Source organism: Bos indicus x Bos taurus, chromosome 2 (assembly GCF_003369695.1).
Source record: "Bos indicus x Bos taurus breed Angus x Brahman F1 hybrid chromosome 2, Bos_hybrid_MaternalHap_v2.0, whole genome shotgun sequence".
In the NCBI taxonomy this organism is placed as follows: Eukaryota; Metazoa; Chordata; class Mammalia; order Artiodactyla; family Bovidae; genus Bos; species Bos indicus x Bos taurus.
Window position 1 is genome coordinate 91,036,294 of NC_040077.1, and position 18,786 is coordinate 91,055,079.

At 38.8% G+C, this 18,786-nt stretch overlaps 1 protein-coding gene across 1 annotated transcript in view; it reads left to right on the forward strand.

Moving 5' to 3' along the window:
* The window catches only part of FAM117B (family with sequence similarity 117 member B), a 73,909-nt gene extending 61,771 nt beyond the window's left edge, over positions 1-12,138 (forward strand). The window contains exons 6-8 of the mRNA XM_027564613.1: positions 524-749; positions 2,854-2,974; positions 8,230-12,138. Coding sequence (XP_027420414.1) covers positions 524-749; positions 2,854-2,974; positions 8,230-8,548 — 666 coding nt within the window. The 3' untranslated portion in view covers positions 8,549-12,138. The remainder of the gene's footprint in view (positions 1-523; positions 750-2,853; positions 2,975-8,229) is intronic.
* Positions 12,139-18,786: the final 6,648 nt, after the last annotated feature.

The window sequence follows — 18,786 nt, forward strand, 5'->3', positions numbered from 1 at the left end:
GCTGTGATTAACCGTTCTCTCATTTAGGAAGGTTTTGAGAACACTGTTTGAGGAGGAAGTGAGCAGGGGGAGAGGGCGGCAGAGGCTATCATCAGGTATTACTAGTTCACACAGTGCACAACCTTTTCTTCTCATGTGGAACCTAGAGTTACACCTAGGTTTCTCCTCTTTTATAATGGTGTGTCTTGTTCATTTTGAAAATAAGTTAGCACGTGATAAGTAATTCAGTGTTGTTTCATCCTTCAGCGAGCACTGACCACTCATGTGCCAGACCGCTGTGAGTTCAGAGGCCCTCTTCTGCCAGTCGGTGTCCAGCGGCAGGGGGGGCAGGCAATGAGACAGGAATGGCTGTCCCCACAGCCAACACAGAGGCTTCTCCCTCTATCGTGAGCCCGATAAGGAGAGGGTTTCTGACTTTTGAGTCTTCAGCAACTGCAGGGGAAGGTTGAACCTTGGGTGCCTTTCCAGGGGAATTTCAAAATTAGTGACCAAAACACATACATTTAAAACATTTTTGTAACAGCCCCAAGACATTCCAGACGGCCACCGTGCGCCTCCGCCCCTCGCTCAGAGAAGCAGCAGCACACGCAGCACCGACACGCAGACCCCCGGCGGGGCCGAGCGGGGGAGCAACGACAGCAGCCGCTCCCAGTCTGTGTCCCCCACATCCTTCCTCACCATCTCCAACGAGGGGAGCGAGGAGAGCCCGTGCTCGGCTGATGACCTGCTTGTCGATCCCAGGGATAAAGGTACAACACGGGAGGAGTTTGCTGCCACGGGATAAGCGACACCACCGCTGTATCCTGCTTTCTGTTCATTTTCTAGCAGAACACATACACTTAGGGCCACTAAGATCATGACTTTGAGATGTGTTCAAAATACAGATTTTAAAGAATTGTAGTACAGAACCGTAGGTTTTACTGTGGTACTCAGGTGATGGTCAGGTTGGCTGGGTTTATGGGCTTTTGTTTGTACACTTTTTTTTCTTTTTGCATTTACTAATACAAGTTCCTTAATAGTGAGTAACATTGTTTTTTGGTATAAATGAGATAAACATTTGTCCTGAAAAGCATTTGTTTTCTGTTACCTTAGTTGTCATGTTTTTACTATCTTACTACTTTTTAATTGAATGTGAAGCCTTCAAGTTAGTGTGTTTCAGGATCTATATTTGTGATATTTCTAATAAGAATTAAGCTGACTTATATCAGTGCAAGATGAGTATTCCAGGCAAGCCTGGAGTAAAAGGGGAGGTGGGATACTTATAGTATTAAACCACTTGCATGATTCAGAAAGTAATTGGAGACATAGCACTTTGAATATTAGTTACTGATAATGTTTTACTTTTAAAACAAATATGATCTTTCATCTATCTTTATCAAGGCAATCTTTTCTTAGCCTAAATTCTAGTTATTACTGCATGAGCTTGAGAAAAATGATAAGATAAATTCTATGGCTCAGTTCAGTAGTCATTTATTTAGACCCTCCTACTTGCAATGTGTTGACTGTCCTAAAATGTTCCACGTCTGATGACAGCTGGTCATTAGTGCCAGTCATCTGAAGTACTGAGACTATAGCAAGTGCAAAAGACCCAAGATTTACTGAAGAAGTCACTTCAGACCATGGGCAATTGTAAAATCATACTATTTGGGCCCTTATTTGTCATCTACAAGGTTAAATAAAACATGGCTATACCCTAGACCAGTTATTAATAAATCACACCCCCTGGGGGCAGGACACAGGCACCAGCAGTTTTCCGTGCTCCCAGGCGATTCACATGCACAGAATTTTGACGCCACTGAATTAAATCCTTTGATTGGGCCTTGTGTTTCTTGTCAGTTGACATACTTAATTACTTCTGATACTTGCTAAAGGATTAAAAGAGAGAGTGAATGCAGCTCCAAGTACTTAAGCTCAATCAGGTGCACCCGCCCCCCCCCCCCCCCCCCGACTAACCACAGCTATTAAAATCTGCCCTTCATTTTCCGTACTTTCTACTTTTACTTCAGCAGCATATAAGGAACTCTGTAAGTTTTGTGTCCTGTTCATTTGACTTCAGGAAACTAGTGACTGGTTAACTTCTCTGGATTTCTTTTGTAATAAAGTGCTACTGTCAGCAAGGAGTTGTAGTTTAGTTGACACACACTGTACATTTAGAACACACAGGTTACATATCAAGAATTCTAAGTTAATGTGGTAGAAACTGAGGAAATCAGCACTGAACAGAATCACCAGAGTAAAGAAGTGTTCCCTTGGGTAGGGTTAATTTAGAAAGATAACAAAAACTTTGAGCCAGACTTTGAAGGAGGTTTTGGAAAATGAGCAGAGGAGGACCTCTTAGGTACAGAGAAGTTTGTAGGCAAAAGAAAGTCTCTGCCATACACTGTGCATGGACTCTGACTACCCGGAGCAGAGACTGCAGCCAGAGGAGTAGAGGAATCAACTGAGAGATTCTGAGGGGCAGCCAAGAGTGAATGATAAGCCACCAGTGAGGAACCATTTTAGTTATTTGTCTTGGGAAGAATGGAGGTGGCATTTGAGCCCGTGTGCTGTGTATAGAATAGAAATAAGGAGCAGCATACCGCAGTATTCAGTGCTGAGGAGTAAGTTATACAGGCCTAGGCTGTGGTAATTGTAAGTAGAAAGGAAATCTCTGGTTTATGCATTTTTTAACAATTATGTCTTTTTTTACCAGGAATTGTGTTAGATATTGGGGTAATGTGGATGAGTAAAGCCTTGTTCCTACCCTCAAGTAGTAGCTCATGGTGTACGGGAGGCCAGGAGCAATCAAATACAGTAGGACTATGCACGCATGTGCTAGTATTGCTTAGTAATCCAGCATGTCGTTTCTTGCAGAGAATGGGAACAACTCTCCTTTGCCCAAATATGCAACCTCACCAAAACCTAACAACAGTTACATGTTCAAAAGGGAACCTCCTGAGGGCTGTGAGAGGGTCAAAGTCTTTGAGGAATGCTCGTAAGTATCCCCCCATCCCTCCCCCACCCCAAACTTTTATTATGAGAAGTATTAAAAGAATTTCAAACAGGCTGAAGAACAGTACGGTGACCACCTGTATATCCAACACTAGATCCTATGGTTAACATTTTGCTTTGTCTCTCTGTGTTTTGGTGTTAGTTTTTACGGAACTGTTTGAAAGTAAGTTGTAGTCATGACATTTACCCTTGAATACAGTTTACTTATTTCCTAAAAGTAACCACTCCTACATAACCACAGTACCATTGTCACACCAAAGAAAATTACAGTTGTGCTTAACACCAACTAGCATCCAGTTATTATTCACATTTCCTCAGTCATCCCCAGCATATCACCCGTGGTTATTTTTGAACCTGTGAACAGTCAGCGCCACACATTGAATTTAGCAGTGTATTTATTCAAGAGAGACCACAGATCTCAATGCAGAGTGGGTTTCCTCCTTTCAAGGATCAAATTCCCTTCAGTTTTTAGTCTCTGGTTCTTTAAACAATTAAAATATTCTGCTGCCAACATGGGGAAGAGAATTCTATTACTTTGCAGAAACGTGTTGCTGTGATAAAGATCATAGAAGAAGCAGAACTTTAAACAGCATCTGGTACCCTTGGTATGCAATCTTCTGTACTCATGTATTTCTGTTGGCTTTTACTCTAGCCAGGGACTCTTAATTTTAGACTCAGAATCTGTTTAGAAGGTATTGCAGCCATGGCCTGTTTTCAGCAGCTGTGGCCCCTTGCTTGTAAGTGATGGCTACAGGGTTGTAGGTATGTATGATGCTGAGCAAATTAGGTGACAAACATTATTTGAAGAGAGAATGATGGTACATATATAAACCTCACTTTTCAGTCTCGTTGCAAGACTAAGAGACACCTTCTGGCTTTTTCTCACTATGAAACTAAAAATACAGGGTGGAGATTGTCCGCCCTTGTTTGGTTCACATAACTTCTTTGTTCCATCATGAGTATCTTAGAATCGTTCTGAAACATGGCATCCTTTTGTTCTGTGCCCCTCCTCTCAGTGCTTCCTTTAATGTCAATTCTAAACAATTTTCCACACAAAGAGCATTGTCTTTGAATCCCTTCACCTTCTCTACTAGGAGATCCCAGCTGTCAGTCTTTTTGCTTTTGTGACAGTAATTGAAAACCCTGTTCTGGCAGCTTCTTCTTTACTCTTTGCACCATGTAAGTCTGAAGGCATGCGTGGTGCCAGAGAGTTTAAGCAGTATTTCTGCACACATGTGTTTCATGGACTCCTTGCACCATAATCATCCAGGAAATCAGCTCAGACTACAGAGTCCCAGGTCCCACCCTAGCCCTAAGGAGTGAAACAATATGGAGCTAGATAGGACCTGGATTATGCATCTTTAACAGATCTCAGAGGACTTTTATGCTTCCCTTCAACATGCTGGCTTAGACCTTTTCATGAGAGTTCTTCAGAAATGGAGTCATTCTAATAGGTAAAAGTTAGATGGTCCACGTGGAACCTTTTGGAGTATTTGACTCATGGCTGATGGACTTAAAAAGCAATTTGAATTTCTGTATAAATGACTTTGAGTGAATATTAGTTGTGTAGGTTGGTGTCCTGTGGCATCTGCCTAGACTGTTATATTTGGAAAAGTTCTCAGTATCTGAACTGTATACATACAACTGTGTTGGTTGTTTCTAAAGAGAGGGAAGAAAGGATGGGGAATATGTATGTATTGTGTGTGTATGGATGGATGGATAAATAAAAGGTGAACCATGACATATAAAATGTTTTATGGCATATCCATCTGTTATTAGAAGGTAAATCTCTTTTTTGAATGCACATAGTTTATTATAAATTTTACTGACATAAAGGATGTGTAGCACACAAAAACCTATTTATTTTTAAATATCTTAATTGTATTCCAAAAAGAAATGAATGGCAGTAACCCAAGAATGGATTTTTTAGAGCTAATTTTAACCTTCTATCAATAAAACAAGTTACTCAAAGTCTAAAATATTGGTTTCTTTTTGCCCCAGATATGTATGTCATAATTAGAGCAAAACCCACTTTATGCACTAGCATTAAAGCAAGGGTAATTATTGGCCCTAATCTTAAAATTTTAGCTTATTTAATCATTCATTAAAGTATATTTTTCTAAGTCTTCATTTTTGCTTAAAGGTAGACTTAAAGATCTGAACCAGGAGTCAGGTGAGGGCTTAGTCTCTTATTTGCATGTTTATTTGCCTGAAAGAAAATAGGTAGTTGGATTTGGGCCCAGAAAGGACAAGACCAGATTTAGCTTTTTTTTTTTTTTGATACAGCAAAGACCTTAGCCATTCCTTCTGCACTTAGCAAGTCCTTTTTAATGAAGTCACATAGGCTCTTTCCTGATCCCAGTTAATGAACTCCTTGACCTTAGTTATCTTAGGTTCCTAGATATTATGGCCTCTTTGCAGTATAGAGATTTTTTTAAAAGTATGACAGAACTGCTTCCTCTCTTTCTTCCTTTCTTTCCCTCTCTCCCATTCAAAGTAAATTGGAACCACCATTTCTTAGCTGATAATTTATTCCTGAATTTGAAAAGAAAATTGCATAAGGCTTTAAAAAAAATAGCAATTCCTTACATCAGTATGAAAATACCTATAATAATTATCTAGTCTGACCATTTATTTTTCAGAAATCATCTAGCAAGCAGTTATATCTGTTTTTGAGAAACAGTAACTTTTGGTATAACTTATGGAAAAATAAAATATTTACATTAGTTCTGAGGGTTTCTGTGTGTGTAAGTGTTTTGGTTTTTTGACATCCTTGTTTCTTAAATTGAAGAAAGCTTTGTAGTAGTATTAGAACTTGCAGCTTCTATTAATAGTGGCATAAGTATTATACTGGTTGTGGATAACGAATTTCTTGGAGAATCTTCTCCTAAAAGTTAAATGGAGTGAAAATTGATTGCTTTTGGTGGGCTGCAGTCATGACTCGGGGGGAGACTGGAAGAGGGGTGGGGGCCTGATACTTTTTTTTTTCACTGTTAGTGTTTTGTTTCTTGATCTGTGCCCATTAGACAAGTTATGTTTTTTTATGTTATTTTGTGTGAGATCTGTTGCTAAGTCTGTTTTCATGAAAGCAGAAAGGGAGTTAAACTGATTTTAGGTTCTGTCATTTAAAAAGTCACAGTTATCAGATCATTAGTTGAAGAAAAACTGAACAGTTTTTTTGACTCAAGTATAAATATATGTAATTTTTAAAAGTGTATTTTTTGTGCTGATGGGATGTAGGTGAGAGGGAATTTTAGATTCTCTTTTAGCAGTACAGAGGCTGAGAAACTTATTGATAATAATGATGCTATATAATTAATGTTGTGTTGAGAATTCATTTGAAATGTGATCCCATTTAGGCTAGAGCTGGAACTTGGAGTAGCTACCTACTTAATAGCATTAACAAAACAAATGAATTAGCCTTAAAAAAAAAAAAAGGAAGAAGTTTGTTTGTATTTCAGAAATACGAGGTTTCATCCTCAAGATCCATTAGCAGCATTGTGTCTTACGTGATTTTTAGCAAGATAACATCAAACAATAAATAATTAAAAACCTAAGCCTCATTTGAAGGAGGGTATAAAACTTGATTAGCCCTTTTTCCCCCTAATATAAGAATGAAAGTTATCTTTACTAATTCTTCGAAAAAAAAAATACAAGCATTATTTAATTATAGAAACATAATATCAACTTCCTATCTGCTTTAAGGAATTGAAAACCATGTTGTCAGTAAAAATAGAGGGGTGTATGCCCTTCTTACAGTATACCCAAATACACATGTGACCCTAAAAGTACTCACCATATAAAGTTTCCATTTTATCCAAGAATAACAATACACAAGTAAAACAAATTTAAATGATGTAATTTCTTTCTTCTTAAATTATTCTTGCCAAAGATATCCATGGGTAGTATTCACTATTAATAAAATATGCCTGCCCAAAACACTGCCTATATGGAACATTTTTTTTTTTGCACCTACTCCCCAGGGTTGGTGTTTATTCATTCTTTAAAACTCAGCTCAGATGTTCCTTCCTCTGGAAGTTATCTTCTACCAAACTCCCCCTGTTTCTTTGTGCCAGAGGTTATTCACTCGCTTGTTCTACCTCTAAACAATTTACAGACCATTTTTATCACATCTCTCAGACATGCTTGTGCCAGTTTTTAACCTTTTTTTTGCTGTGGACATCTCTGGCAGTTTGGTAACGCCTTTGAAGTGATTCATAGCTTCTCTGAATTATGTTTTAAAAACATATTAAAGATTATAATGGAGACTGATAATACTGGAATGCAGTCTGTCCCTTATACCTCTCTCGTCCCAAGAACTACATATTTAGTATGTCTCCATGTACGTCACTCTATCTTTAGGTCTTCAGAATCTAGTGCAGACGTGGCACACTTGTATTTTTTTTTTATTAGGAGAGATGAGAACCATACTTTTATCGTATGATCATACTACCTTTCCCCACCTGAATCATGATTTATTTAGGTTCTTCCATTTGACTTTCTTCTTAATTTTGTGTCACCTCCATGTTACTTTAACAGTTTAAATTTTATATTTTTACTTTTAGGGAATACCACTAACACTTGTATCCTTTTCCAACCATTTGGGTTAATTGTCAAGAGCACCTGAGGAGAGGGAAGGATTTGGCTTCAATAAAACCTTTAGAACACAGGACTGTCGTTAGTTTTACTTTGATTTTACATTTACATTATATTATTCAGGAAATCATTATGGCTGTTAACTCAGAACTGTTTCAAAGAGATTTTTAAGCACACTTGGAGAAGCCAAGCCCAGCAAAGTTTAGTCACGCAGTGGCAAAGCTCAGCAAAAGATAGACATCTTGGGTCATTCATTTCTTTGCCTTTGCCCTTCAAAATAGTACAGACTTTGGAACAATCATAGTGGAACATATTTTTGTCTTTAAACAGCTGGAATATCTTTTGCTTTAGGAGATTCTTTATTCACATTGGCTGTCTTAGAGCTTCACTGAGATGCCTGAGCATCCTGTGTGGAGCCTGGGCTTGCCAGGGAGCTGAAATCAACAGTTAAACTCATGTCCTTCCAGCATTCTGAGATGCATAATTCAAATCATGTGTCCTTTGGTTGATGGCATTTGGAGCCTCAGACATAGCTTGAGTTTTGTTTTCCTTTTTTGTGTCTATAAGTTGTTGTTGTTTTTAAAGAAAAAACTTCTGGTGTTTCGTGACTTAAAAGTCTTGGGTTATTTATTCTGTGTCTAGGCCAAAACAACTTCACGAAATCCCGGCCTTTTACTGTCCTGACAAAAACAAGGTGAATTTCATTCCTAAGAGCGGCTCTGCTTTCTGCCTCGTCAGCATCCTGAAGCCACTCCTCCCCACACCAGATCTTACCCTCAAGGGCTCTGGCCATAGCCTGACCGTCACCACTGGCATGACCACCACTCTGCTGCAGCCCATCGCTGTGGCCTCCCTGTCTACAAACACAGAGCAAGATCGAGTCTCTCGAGGAACAAGTACAGTCCTGCCCCCCGCCTCTCTCCTCCCCACACCAGAACCCATTGAGGAAGCAGAAGGATAGGTCCCAGTGCTGTGAGGCTGGAGTTCTGGGCAACTGAGAACCTCCTCGACCCCTTGGCAGCGATGGCATCGTGGCTCCTGGTTGGCTGTGAAGTGCCCCAGCTCTTCCACACTGATGCGGCGTGGCGTGGCTGCTGGAAGGGAGCGGCCCCTCTGGAGGCCGGCCCTCAGCGCCGAGCCTGCCTTTGCTTAAAGCACCGGTTGAAACAAGAAAAAGGTATCATTCTTTGCTTTTGGAGGGCCAATATCACGTTTTTTGTTCTCAAATTAGACTTTTTTGAAAAAAACAAAAAACTGATCCCTGCAAACATGATTCCTGAAGGGAGACGTGAATGATGCTGCAAGAACCATCTTTTCTATGAAAATGACTATTTTATACCAATGTTACATTTTCTGGAAACGTAGCAAACAGGATGTTCTTTGGTGGCCTCTGTTTCTTGTTTCCCTTTCTAGATGTGTGCTTTTCTCAGCTGTTTTCAGCTTTGGGACCAAAGGGATTGTTGACATTTTCCTGGCAATCTTAATCTCATGACTGTGTTCTTTCTCCCAAACAAGAATTGATAGGTTAATAATACCTTGAACCAAGTACATATATAAAAAAGATAAAAAGCAATATGAGTACATTATGTGACTTATGTTTTCTGATGTCAGAAGTTTGTGCTTTGGGTGAAATATTTGTAAAACTGCTGTTTTCTTCACTACTCTTGTATACATTTCACCACGTTGTCAGAAAAATTATAATCTGGAGACAAGTGCTTTAATATTTTCTCACCCATCATTGGAACTTGGTTTAAAAGTCAGCGAGCCAAAAGGAAACTTAACTGCCCAGTGTTGACTGCTAGCTAGGAGTAAGGAGCCCCTTGGATTTTCTGCGCAGTATTTATCACAGGAACACCCTTCTGTCCCGTGGGTGTCATTCTACCTTTAACCGTCACTGTATCATAGCCCCAAGAGATCCTGAAAATGGCTGTGCATGGATTTCCTCCTCTGCTTTTGTGATGTTGTCGTCTTGTGGATTTGGTCTGGGTTAGTAGTTTGCCAGGAGTGTGATCCATTGAATAGCAACCCTTAGTCACAGAATCTTGAGACTGACGTTTCCTTTGTGGTGGCTGGCACTGAGATATGTTGCCTATAGATTTTGCTAGTTTTTGCTCCAGCATTCCACACAGAGGGGGAAAAACAGGCCAGAAGGGCTTTGGAGCATAAACAGCAGGAATCTTTGAAGAATTGGGGATTTAGTCCGATCTTAACACAAGCACTGCCAGTATCACGTGACAGCAGGCTTCATGTCTGGATATGTGGTATTAAGGAGCAGCGCGTTTTAAAGTTACAGCCTTGTTGATAGAAAGCATCCTTCTAAGATCTTCGTAAACTACCTTATGATGCAATAATTTAATGTTCCTATACATATTATAGGAAGAGAACATTTAAATACTGTAAAAGGGATTCGGTTTAGAAGGTTACTATGTCAGTTTGTCCAGATATATCCCATCAAAGAAAACCTAGTGGTAGCAATAAATCTTCTGAAAGGACTTCTTATATTTAAGTACCTTTAAAACATCTAAATAATTAAAAATATGCCCTGTTAAAAATGGAGATGAATTTAGGCAAGTTAGGTAAACAACATTTGAACAGTCTCAGGTTTCAGTTGGTAGGCCTGATGAATTTTGGTTCCTTTTCCACCCAAAACTGATTTAGCTGGAATTAGTACATTGTGGCTTCCAAATTGGAAAAGCTCAGTTATTCAAGGTCTAAGTGTTCTCTGGTGGGTTGGTTTTTGAGAACCTTGATCATTTGACGTTACCATTTCACCACCGAGAACCGTTCTGTGAGAAGTACAGAAAAGGGCAAAACAGATCAGGTGAGCTGGTGTTGAAGGTTGGAAGTTAAAAGTAAGGTTTCAGAAAAATCCCCCATCAGTTTTTGGATTACCTGAATTCTGTTAAATCTCTGTTCTTTTCCTTGCCTCAGACTTACTTCTTTTCCCACCTGGACGTGGTCACAAGGGTGTTTTACCAAAATGCCACTTTGTAATACAGTTTCTCTTCTTACTGTGTTGTGCACGTTTGTCTAACACATCTTTCTGTAGAGTATTCATATATCCTTAATCTACAGTAATTTAAAATCAGAATGGGAGACAGTTTTAAGATACTATCATTTTCATAGTCTTATAGGTGGAACTTTTAATGTTTGGCTGTAAGGAGAATGTGAATTTGCAGGTAAATGAATTATATGGCAACCAGACATAGCCCTCATGTTTGGGAGAAATAGAGCCTGAGGTTTGAAGGAAGGAAAAAAGGTACAAGGTATAAAAAAACTCTTAACTGCCAGTGCCAAAGGGCTAAATTTTAAGTTTATGAGCTTTATGCCGTCTTGAAAAAATATTGATTGTAGTCCATTTAGCTTTTATTTAACCTTGGTGCACAGGTGGTTGACTTTTTTTTTTTAATGGGTCTACTCTTAATAGAATGCATAATATTGTTTTCTAAAATTACATTCCATAATTATCTTGTTATTCTGTAGAAAACTGTACAGAAGGTAAGTAAATCAGAATAGCTTCAATGGAAATACAATTTAAATTTTTAAAAAATTTTGAATAAATGTACTTCCATTGCGGTAAAAGAAACAGGTGGCTTGTATATTTCAGCAAAAGGAAGCTATTCTCTGGTTATTAACTTTGTCAGTGTTGTTATTTTTACTCTTAAACAGTTTCTTCCTTGCTGTGATAAAAATATATACATTTACTGTTTCTGATCATGACCAAGTCTGTATTACTTGTCAAATTTAGATCTTAAGTTGTCATGGCTTTTGTGAACAGTTATGTTTTTAAAATACCTGTTTTGCTTCTTTGATTAATACGGTGAGCATGGATGCCAAAATTATTTTTTAATTAGATTCATTTTTTTAAAACTATTTCTGATGTTTGTGACAAGCCAAATCAGCCTTTTAGAAGGTGCTACTGCTAACTGTGGAGTAACTGGCAACAAGGAAGCCCCCACCCCCCTTTTTTCCCCTAATGGTTGGCTTTTACTGGGAAAAGGTATTTTAAAAAATAGCAGAGTTTATAGCCTCCTCTGTGTCCATGATTAGGACTGGATTGTCAGAATTTTCTTTTGTTAAAGAAAGTAAAAGAAAAATCGCCACTACTGAATTTATTAAATATAACTCTGAAGATTCATTCCTTAATGCTTAGAATTTTGATGTTTCAAGACTAGACCAGTGGAAGTGCTGAATTTGCATTCAAAAAGCTAAAATACTTAATTTCGCACTTTAAGGTTTAAGTTTTACTCTTCCTAAATTAGGGGTAAGCAGATCAGCCCTGAACAATATTTTGTTTATACAATCCTGTTGATGGATATAATTTATGTTTTTTAAAAGTCTTTATTTTTCATTTCTGTTAAAGCTGTGTAAATCTTTTTCAAATGCAATTTTTAAAGTTTTGTTTTTCTAACAAAATTCTCCCCCCAAACTGCATTTCCAATGGTGATATTGTTACTGTGTACTTATGTATTCCCTATATCTGAACACTTGTTGCTGCCTCACAAGAAAATGGAACTTTTATGTTAAAAATAAAGTCTGTTCTTCTTGAGAGTTTTTTTCTGTGTACTTTTATGAATATTGCCTCAAATGCAAATTTCTTTTCAGATATTTCTAACTTGAAAAAACTTTAGTATATTTTCACAAGTAGAATAATGAATTTGTATTAAGTAGCAGGATATATAATATTCTCAGTTGTTCTTCCTTATTTCCTTGCTACCTCCTCCTCCCTCTAGAACTGAGAGTGCCTGGTATTTGTGGTAAGTGCTAAGCAGACATTAAAATATCAGCAAGCGCACTGAACGATGTACCTGTAATTCAGTACTTTACAGGTTAAGAGATTTAGCTGGGGGCAGTCACTTAATTTCATTCTAAATTACACATAAAGGAGTTTTTTCCCTTTTGGTAATTCGTTCTTGCTAAGCCAGGTATATTCTTCCTGGTTTATAGATGCAAGGCAGTTGTTAGCCTGAGGGTTTAGTCTGTATGAAGATTGTATGCAGTATAATCTCTTAGAAAGCAGGGTCACCTTTTAAGTGAAGTAAGTGTCACCATGGCTGCCTGTCATAAAAAGTGGTCACCAAATTACTTTGTAAGAAATTCTAAAAATTATTTCTGGGGGGAAAACATTAACCATAATTTGGATATATATATATGTGTGTATATACATACATACATACATAAACACACAAATATATAAACACATAATGTAACATAGCATCAAATATGAAGAGAATCTCTCAAACTGGTGTAACATTTTCTTCCACTTTTCTTTTTTTCTGTCTTTTCCCTCCACCTTTAAAGAGGTTGAGAGGAGAAAATTTAGATCTTAAGTTGGGTGTGCCTAATTTTCTCTGTTTTTTTATTTTTTTGCTTTGATTCATTAATATTAAATATACCCCCTCTCCCCAAAAGTTTTTAGGTCTATAATGATTCTTTCCCTTTAATTTCTTTTAAGTGGCTGGTTGTGAAATACTTAGCATCCCCTTCCTAGGAGTTCCCTGCTGATGTATATCACTTTTTCCCTTGCTAGACCTCTATTAGAATGGGCTTCCCTGATGGCTCAGACAGTAAAGAATCTGCCTGCAATGCAGGAAACCCAGGTTTGATCCCTGGGTCAGAAAGTTCCCCTGGAGGAGGAAATGGCAGCCCACTGCAGTACTCTTGCCTGGAGAATTCCATGGACAGAGGAGCTTGGTGGGCCACAGTCCATGGGGTTGCAAAGAGTCAGACACGACTGAGCGACCCACACTTTCACTTCTATTAGAACATGGCAGGATAATGTAGGTGACTTCACAGGTGGCGCAGTGGTAAAAGAATCCACCCGCCAATGTAGGAGACTCGAGACGTGGGTTTGTTCCCTGGTTCAGGAAGATCCCCTTGAGTAGGAAATGGCAACCCACTCCAGTTATTTTTGCCTGGAAAATTCCATGAACAGAGGAGCCTGCCAGACTCCAGTCCATGGGGTTTTAAAGAGTTAGACACAACTGACTGATGATATAAATAACCTTTGTATCTTTTTAGTTCAGTGTTTTCAAACTGTTTGGGTCTTGAAATGAATTATATAGGTCTAGCTAACATTTTTTTTTAATGAAATATAACAAAAAATATAAGTATATTCAGACATGAGGGGAATAGTATTTGTATGTAAAGCTTTTGCTAGCCTTGAAAGTGAACGTGAAAGTCAGTCCTGTCGGACTTTTTGCGACCCCTTGAATATATAGTCCATGGAATTCTCCAGGCCAGAATACTGGAGTGGGTCGTCATTCCTTTCTCCAAGGGATCTTCTTAATTTAGGGATTGGGAAGGGATCTGACCAAGGGATCAAATCCAGGTCTCCCGCATTGCGGCCAGATTCTTAACCGGCTGAGCCACCAGGGGAGCCCTTAGTAGCCACAGGGATACATATGTACTAGGTTGTAAAGTAAAATACATTTCTTATTGTGAGTTGTCATCAAAAATGATTTGAAAAATACTGTTATAGATACAACTTTTATATATATGTGTTTTGGGGTTGGTCTGCTATCTTAACAGGGAGACTGCAGTCTTTAAGGATACTGTTTCTACTTTTTAGTAACTATCTCCAAATTGCTGGTTTTATTTAAAAATTTCTCTTTAGTGGTTTGCATCTTCCTCACATGGAGTGTTTAACTCCATATACTCTTTGATTTTATACAGGAGTATGGGTACATCATACTAAATCATTGTTTTGGAGAAGACTATCACGGAGCTCAGGGCTTCCCTGGTAGCTCAGTTGGTAAAGAATCCGCCTACATCGGAGGAGACCCCAGTTCAATTCCGGGGTCAGGAAGATCCGCTGGAGAAGGGATAGGCTACCCACTCCAGTATTCTTGGACTTCCCTTATGGCTCAGCTGGTAAGGAATCCACCTGCAATGTGGGAGACCTGGGTTCAAACTCTGGGTTGGGAAGATCGCTTGGAGAAGGGAAAGGCTACCCACTCCAGTATTCCAGCCTGGAGAATTCCATGGAAGTATAGGCCACAGTGTCGTAAAGAGTCGGACGTGACTGAGCGACTTTCTATCATGGAGCTTTGATGGCCAAAAACCAGGAGTATGACCATTCATCTCAGTTCCATGCCTTAAGCAGTTATTTTTGAGATCATTGGGATCATTCAGAGGAGATCCAGGAAAAGCCCAAGATTTAGGGCCACAATTCGGGAACTAGTTCTGGCTCTGCAGCTTAATGGTCATGGGATCTTAAGCAAAGAAGTCACCTCTTTGAACTTCAGTTTTCTGATGTGATTTCAGGAAATGCTGATGACAATGCTAGTCAGTTAGATGGCGAGTATGAAAATAACAAAACTGGAAGCAAACACATGTTATCTTCTCCTTTCTCTTTTGTTGGGTAAGTTTATTCATTCCTTAGAAAAGCCACAAGTTGTTGATCAGGGAAAATGATCCCATGAAAATTCATTTTACCTTGTAAAGTATAATACAGTCAAGGGTGTTTAGCTGAAATCATAATAAAGGTAGGTAACACTTTCTGATAGCTTTCCACGTGCCACAGGCTTAGTGCTTACAGAACCCTAGGAAGCCAGATACTACTAGTTTACTATCTTATAAATCACAAGATCAGAATTAGATTAACTTATCCATGGTCATATATCTGAAAAATGTCAAAATCTGGCTTTGAACCAAGTCTGACTCCACAATTTAGACTTAACCACAAAGCCTTACTGCTACTTCTCCTGTAACAATGACATTAATAAAATATAAGTGTCCGGTATCATTGCAGATTATGTGCCCTTGGGTCATTGCCTCATTTGTTCTTTGTGGTATTCATTGGTTCAACTGCTGGCAGTTTGGTTTGGAGGGCAAAGAGAAAGTAAGCTGGTTAAACATCAGTTCCTGACCAAGCAAGTTAGTGACACAAATCCTCAAGCTCTGGTTTTTAATGTTGCTACAGCTGCAGAAATTCAAAAGAAATATTTTAATTTGAGAAGCATATCTTTTAGGGGCTTCCCCGGTGGCTCAGATGGTAAAGAATCTGCCTACAATGCAGGACACCCAGGTTTGATCCCTGGGTTGAGAAGATTCTTTGGAGAAGGGAATGGCTACCCACTCCAGTATTCTTGCTGGAGAATCCCATGGACAGAGAAGCCTGGCAGGCTGTATATAGTCCATGAAGTCTTAAAGTGTCAGAAACGACTGAGTGACTTTCACTATCTTTTTTAGAGAGGCAAAAAGTGGGGCTTTCAATCACATTTTTGGTGAGTTTTTTTTTAATGTGACTTTTTGAGGTAAAGACTTAGTAATTTTTAGTCTGTTACTTTGCATGCCCATTTCAGACACAGTAAAATCACCCAGATGACAGTTTAGTTCCTATGTAACATTAATAGGAGTTACCCCTAGATGGTCAGGCTGTGGAGGATTTCTTGGTCTCCTACTTTTCCAGACTTTTTAAATGAGAGAGCATTATTTTGAAATGGGATAAAGAAATTTTTTTAAACGTAGTAACACGCCCTTCAAAATCTTACCTGTTAACACTCACCTCACCTTCATCTCCAGTTTGTACTTACTTTTTGGATGCTGAATGGTTTTATTTACATCACTGAGTACAGAACCATGTCTTGAATTTAGATGCCAAGGACAGTTCTTAATGAACTCCGTGTGTGTGCATGCTTAGTCGCTCAGTTATGTCTGACTCTTTGTGATGCAATGGACTGGAGCCCACCAGGCTTCTCTGTCCATGGGGATTCTCCAGACAAGAATACTGGAGTGGGATGCCATGCCCTCCTCCAGGGGATCTTCCTGACCAAGGTGTCAAATTCATGTTTCCTGTGTCTCCTGCATTTCAGGCGGATCTTTTACCCACTGAGCCATCGGGGAACTCTTTAGTCTTTTTTTTTTAAAAAATTTTATTTTATTTATTTATTTTAATCATTTATTTATTATTATTTTTTTTTACTTTACAATATTGTATTGGTTTTGCCATACATCAACATGAATCTGCCACAGGTGTACACATGTTCCCCATCCTGAACTCCCCTCCCACCTCCGTCCCCGTACCATCCCTCTGGGTCATCCCAGTGCACCAGCCCCAAGCATCCTGTATCCTGCATCAAACCTGGACTGGCGATTCGTTTCTTACATGATATTATACATGTTTCAATGCCATTCTCCCAAATCATCCCACCCTCTCCCTCTCCCACAGAGTCCAAAAGACTGTTCTATACATCTGTGTCTCTTTTGCTGTCTCGTATACAGGGTTATCGTTACCATCTTTCTAAATTCCATATATATGCATTAGTATACTGTATCGGTGTTTTTCTTTCGGGCTTCACTCTGTATAATCGGCTCTAGTTTCACCCACCTCATTAGAACTGTTTCAAATGTATTGGCTGAGTAATACTCCATTGTGTATATGTACCACAGCTTTCTTATCCATTCATCTGCTGATGGACATCTAGGTTGCTTCCATGTCCTGGCTATTATAAACGGTGCTGCAGTGAACATTGGGGTACACGTGTCTCTTTGAATTCTGGTTTCCTTGGTGTGTATGCCCAGCAGTGGGATTGCTGGATCATAAGGCAGTTCTATTTCCAGTTTTTTAAGGAACCTCCACACTGTTCTCCATAGTGGCTGTACTAGTTTGCATTCCCACCAACAGTGTAAGAGGGTTCCCTTTTCTCCACATCCTTTCCAGCATTTATTGCTTGTAGACTTTTGGATCACAGCCATTCTGACTGGTGTGAAATGGTACCTCATTGTGGTTTTGATTTGCATTTCTCTGATAATGAGTGATGTTGAGCATCTTTTCATGTGTTTGTTAGCCATCTGTATGTCTTCTTTGGAGAAATGTCTGTTTAGTTCTTTGGCCCATTTTTTTATTGGGTTGTTTATTTTTCTGGAATTGAGCTGCAGGAGTTGCTTGTATATTTTTGAGATTAGTTGTCTGTCAGTTGCTTCATTTGCTATTATCTTCTCTCATTCTGAAGGCTGTCTTTTCACCTTGCTTATAGTTTCCTTTGCTCATTCTGAAGGCTGTCTTTTCACCTTGCTTATAGTTTCCTTTGTTGTGCAGAAGCTTTTAATTTTAATTAGGTCCCATTTGTTTATTTTTGCTTTTATTTCCAGTATTCTGGGAAGTGGGTCATAGAGGATCCTGCTGTGATTTATGTCGGAGAGTGTTTTGCCTATGTTCTCCTCTAGGAGTTTTATAGTTTCTGGTCTTACATTTAGATCTTTAATCCATTTTGAGTTTATTTTTGTGTATGGTGTTAGAAAGTGTTCTAGTTTCATTCTTTTACAAGTGGTTGACCAGTTTTCCCAGCACCACTTGTTAAAGAGATTGTCTTTTCTCGATTGCATATCCTTGCCTCCTTTGTCAAAGATAAGGTGTCCATAGGTGCGTGGATTTATCTCTGGGCTTTCTATTTTGTTCCATTGATCTATATTTCTGTCTTTGTGCCAGTACCATACTGTCTTGATGACTGTGGCTTTGTAGTAGAGCCTGAAGTCAGGCAGGTTGATTCCTCCAGTTCCATTCTTCTTTCTCAAGATTGCTTTGGCTATTCGAGGTTTTTTGTATTTCCATACAAATTGTGAAATTATTTGTTCTAGCTCTGTGAAAAATACCGTTGGTAGCTTGATAGGGATTGCATTGACTCTATAGATTGCTTTGGGTAGTATACTCATTTTCACTATATTGTTTAGTCTTCTTTTAAGTTGCACATAAAACATGGGAGAAGATAGACTGTGACCCATCCTAACAATAAGCATTTTTCTTCCCATCCTGCTCTTTAGGTTTTCTTTGGTATATTTAAACGAACCCTTATTGTTGTGTGTTTTAAATGCATTACTTTCAGTACTGCTGAATTGGTTAATATGTTAAAGTTTGTAGTTTAATGTAAAGTTAAAGTTTCCCAGTTTAATGTCTACATCCCAAGATTCTGGGTGTGTTTCACTGCTCAAGGTAAGGAAATGCAGGGCCCTGCCAGTGCTGTGGAAGATAGAAGTAACTGGATCAGTTAATCCTGGCTTTCTATTCCTCCTGTCAGCAAATCAAGTTAAATAATATGGCTTATATTTCACTGGTTATTGCGTCCAGGCTCAGAACTTTGCTGTTTAGTATTCTGTATTTTGTTACTAACAGTATTTACACAAAGAACACACATTCTGTTATTTCCCATATCTTACAAAGTCCCTCCTGCATGAAATAGAAAGAATCAGTCTCACAAG